The sequence below is a fragment of the Ciconia boyciana genome, chromosome 3, assembly GCF_034638445.1.
Source record: "Ciconia boyciana chromosome 3, ASM3463844v1, whole genome shotgun sequence".
NCBI lineage: Eukaryota > Metazoa > Chordata > Aves > Ciconiiformes > Ciconiidae > Ciconia > Ciconia boyciana.
Window position 1 is genome coordinate 4,222,859 of NC_132936.1, and position 4,526 is coordinate 4,227,384.

General features: G+C 43.1%; 1 protein-coding gene across 2 annotated transcripts; it reads left to right on the forward strand.

The window, feature by feature from the left end:
• The first annotated feature begins 309 nt into the window (after window positions 1–309).
• On the forward strand, window positions 310–4,244 carry LOC140649977 (gallinacin-9). 2 transcript variants are annotated; one of them, XM_072857840.1, is made up of 3 exons: window positions 310–423; window positions 2,611–2,740; window positions 4,112–4,244. In XM_072857840.1, exons 1-3 carry the CDS (start codon window positions 366–368, stop codon window positions 4,125–4,127), a joined length of 204 nt encoding a protein of 67 aa, XP_072713941.1. In that variant the 5' UTR covers window positions 310–365; the 3' UTR covers window positions 4,128–4,244. The 2 variants fall into 2 exon arrangements, with proteins under 2 accessions (XP_072713941.1, XP_072713942.1); XM_072857841.1 differs by lacking the exon at window positions 4,112–4,244 and having other exon boundaries at window positions 2,611–2,744.
• Window positions 4,245–4,526: the final 282 nt, after the last annotated feature.

Sequence of the window (4,526 nt, forward strand, 5' to 3'; positions counted from 1 at the left end):
CCTCCCTCATCCTCCAATCCTGTGTCCTCCTTGGGTGCAACCCACCAGCTGGCACAGGGCATGCGAGCACAGAGTGATTTGGCCACTCAGGTCAGCTAGCATGATTTGGTCATTGCTCAGGTCAGGCATCTTCAAATGTGTTAGGTTGCAACATCTTCATACATCACCAGTCTCTATAGTAATAGGGCAATGAACTTGCTGTTCTTCAGACAGCCACTCCTCCGCCCCCCTAGTTGTCTGCACTGCTCCATCCCAAAGCCTTTATAAGTACAGGGACGAGCCGTCTTCTGCCTCGAACATCAACTTCTGTTCATCTTCAAGTATCTTCAGACCTGCAAAGAGCATCCCACTACCAGCTGGCAGTCATGAGAATCCTTTTCTTCCTTGTTGCTGTTCTCTTCTTCCTCTTCCAGGCCACTCCAGGTAAGATAGAAAATAGATGAGATGGAGGCTAAAAGGATGCATGTGCAGAGAAGTCCATTAGAGCCCAGTGCTGAGGTTCAGATTACCTCTGTGCTCTCAGGCTCTGTGACTTTCATATTAGAAGTCCCCTTTCCAGTCATAGTCCTGATCTTTAAGCTATTGAGTCAAGGTCCTTGATAGTCTTACTGATGGTGTCTTTCTAGCCCTATGCATTTTGCATTCCAGTCGCATGATGACATGATGGAAAAAAGATGCTCCTGTGTATTCAGGTAATTCTTAGGCTAATACTTAAGACACCATCCTGCAATGTGAGAGCTTTCTCTTCTTCCATTAGCACCCCTACCTCCTGACTGTGTATTGTACATTAGACCTCCTATATTTTTGGAAAAAAGCTGTTATGACCGTGGAGCTTTGCCTGAACTCTGTACTGTCCATGTGCATTAAGTGGGTTTGGAGCACATGCATCATTCCAGGCTGTCTGGGGAACTTCAGAGAAGTTTAAGCTAACTTCATCCCTGCTTTAGTTTGCAGTAGACTCAAATTTGCACTTACTTTCAGTGAATGTACTTACTACTCAATGAACAAATGGAGAACTACTTAGACCAAAAGCAAGCACCTGTAGGAGCTTTAGGCAAAGCCTGTACTGCGTGCTTCCGGATTGCTTTCTTGGACTTTTCCTATTTTATACATTACAAAAAAATATTCTCAATTTCAAAGTAAACTGTGACCCCTGAGACAGCTGTAGGGATGGTGCAATTCCAGAAGAGGCTCTGGGAAAGGGCAACAAGTTATTTTATATCTCTTCATAAAGACTCGCACATAGAAAAGACCCATAACACTATAGGGCTTTTTAATTTAGGAGACAAGGGAAACCAAGGTCTAATGATGTCTTTAAAATCAGCTGAGTTAAATCAGCAACACACAAACCTTGAATGATATGTGATTAAGAGTTCAGCACCACTAGGACAAATTGGTTGAAATGTGGTAGATCTAATTTAGAATAAAGCTTGCATGCCTTTCAAATTAAGGATAGAGTCCAATTTGATGACAGATGTAGATTGAGCTAGGCACAGAAAGTACTGGGTGAAATGATTGGGCTTGTGCTTAGCAAGAAGTTGGGGCAGCTGATAAGGGCCTCTTCTGCCTTTTAAGTACACAGGTATGTACGCGGGTATACAAGGCTCCAGGTGATATAAGAGATCCATTTAAATCATACAAAAATACCACAATTTGAATCTCAGGCTGAACATCCCAGTGGGAACAAGTAATGTTTAGCCTGGAAATACTCCGAACCCAGACTTGGGGCTGGCTTTTCAGCTGGGATAAGCCCAGGCAGTTCCCCTGATGATGATGGATCTGCAGTCTTTGCCACGACCTGATGATTTGGCCCTTCAGTTCTGAACGTACCAGCATGGTAAAACCAGCATAGCATCTAGCTAAACCATACACAGTACTAGTGACAATAGTCACTGACTTTATTTTATAGTGTATACTTTAGTGTATAAAATATTTTAGTGGGACAAGCGTTAGTCGCATTGATTTGGCTGTGATTAAGAATTATCTTTTGTGAAGTTTTATGCCCTCTGTGTTAGCCTCACCATGTTTTACGTGGTAACACAGTGCACAGGTTTCCTGTGAGCATGCTGCTTGTGCTCACAATGCTCAATGCTTCCTATGAGGAAGCTATTCAAAGTAGGAGGTAAAGGTTATGCATCATAAATATGTTTTACATTTGCTGAAACTGGAACTGAAAGCTTCAAGTAGTTTAGTTAAGATATTTATATTTGACTATCATCACTTTTTTCCTGAGAGTAATGTGAGATTAATTTTAAAAATACACTTTTCTGTGTTTCCTGTGGCTTTTTCACATAACATAATATTTCTGTGTGTAACTGGAATGACAAGCACGTGTCTCCAGGAGAGATGCTGAGGAAGCAGACAGTTATCTTTGTGTCACTATTAATCAGGCAGACTGTCTCTCCATGCTAGCATTACAGCCTGCTCTTCTGGTTAGTTTGCATTTCATATGGATGTAAAGACCTTAAGAAGGTGTGATCAGGTTACCCCAATCACAGACCAGGCACTGTGGCAGGAAACTACATACAGCACCATTTAGTCCAATTCCACAATTCTCCAATCCCCCGCCTTGACAAAGGAACATGAATTTTCCCTTGGTTTTTTTTGCAGCTTACAGCCAAGAACCTGCTGACACCCTAGCATGCCGGCAAAACCGGGGCTCCTGCTCGTTTGTCGCATGCTCTGCTCCTCTGGTTGACATTGGGACCTGCCGCAATGGGAAGCTGAAATGCTGCAAATGGTAAGACGAAGACTCCGGAGAAATGCCACTGCACCAAGAACAAAGAGCCTTACTGGCCTTTTCCCCCTTTTGGGACACAACACAACGTCTCCAGCCTCCTACACCTTCCAAAAAAACCCTCTAATTGCTGAGTTTTGTGGCCGGTAACAAAAGGGCAGAGCCTTGTGGTGTCAAAAATGCCAGTCTGCTTTCTCTGAAAAACCACAGGGAGAATTTGGTGTTGAGCAGGGAGGGTCCTGGAGTTTGCAGTTGAAGGAGCCAGGGCTGGCTGTCTTTGCAGCAAGGGAGCCGTTTTCTCCATAAGCTCCCTGAGACTATACATCAGCTGTGACACTCATGCAGGTTTGAGCTCACACTCAAGCCTACAGCCTTTGAATCTCTCTATCACTAATAACGTCTAATATCACTAATAACATATCACATATCACTAATAACTTCTTCCAGCATGAGTCTGGTACCAGGGCAGAACCAGCTCATGCTCAAACTCTGCCTCTACTAAGCAGGGTGGGCACAACTGATTTGAGACAGCTCTGAGGACTCCACCTCAATCCACACAGGCAGCAGCATGGAGCTTCGCTTTACCAAAAAAAAAAAGTTTATTGGCACAGAATAACCATTGAGCAAGCCAGGACTAATACCAGGGATGCAGTTCTCCATCTGGGTTACTTTATCTGGTGCAAAGTGCCAGATATTAGACCAAAGTGCCATGGGACATTTTCCACCCTCTAGGAATAAAACATTTTTTCATCAGCACCAGTGAGAAAGCACCTGCATCTCTAGGAGATATCCCATGCAGAGTGATACTGTAATATGCCACAATCCAGCTCTGCAATTGGTGACATTTCATACCAAAGGAGCTGTAACAGATCTACCCCTTTTTGGACTCCATACATCTTTCTTTTCTTTTTTTTTTTTTTTTTAATTATTTGCATTTATATTTAATCTAATTGGATTTCTGTGAAACATAATGCTGAAGGATGCAAAAAAAGGGAGAAGCCTTGTCACCTTTTTCATAGAAAAAAGGCATGGAGGGCACGGAGGAAAGCGAGAGGATCAGCCACTTTCTCCAGTGCAGCTCTTTATTCCTAAGCCAGTTTTATTCTTAAACTATATCCTGGCAGGTATTCTGGGTCAGCAGCAGCTGCAGCCGAGTAGCTGTGGTGTGTGCTGAGTGGTAATATCCACATCCTCCATTTTGTCTGTGTTGTCTTATGGCCAGAAACACAGGTCAGTGGTCCAGATCACAAGGATCTCCAGTATTCTTTAACCCTATGTGTTACCTTATGTCTATGGTAGTCTGAGATGGCAAGGTATAATTGACTTTTTGGATGGAGATAGATGAACTAGCTAACACCTGATTTTTCTTTGCAGGACACCCAGTTCCTAAAACTGACACCTCACTGACCACATAGACAAGAGCTCTGGGCATCTGAGACATCTCCCATTTTTGACATCAATGGATCCCAGCCTCGGTGCAAGCCTGGGGAGCCTTTCCCATGGGGGTGAAGACCCTTAGGAGCACAAGAAGATCTGAGGAGGAGTTCTTGTACCCTGATAAAGAGATTTTTAGCTTCAATTCTAATAAAAGCAAGTCACTGTGAAACCACATTGCTGACATTTGCTCATGTATGTCAGGATGGTTTTTGCTGTTCTTATTGTCTATAAAAATCAACCTGTAAATGCAGTTTATTTAACTAAATTAAGTTAATTTAAGTGCATGTGTCATTGAGTCCTGTTAAATCGTCCTGCAGAGTGTCTGGATTGCAGCCATTTGTGTGGCAACATA

Excerpts from the sequence above, each read along its gene's own strand:
- LOC140649977 (XM_072857840.1), top strand. The coding sequence starts at position 366 with ATGAGAATCCTTTTCTTCCTTGTTGCTGTTCTCTTCTTCCTCTTCCAG. Across the intron at positions 424-2,610 it reads CCTCTTCCAGGCCACTCCAG|CTTACAGCCAAGAACCTGCT; the intron begins GTAAGATAGAAA and ends TTTTTTTTGCAG.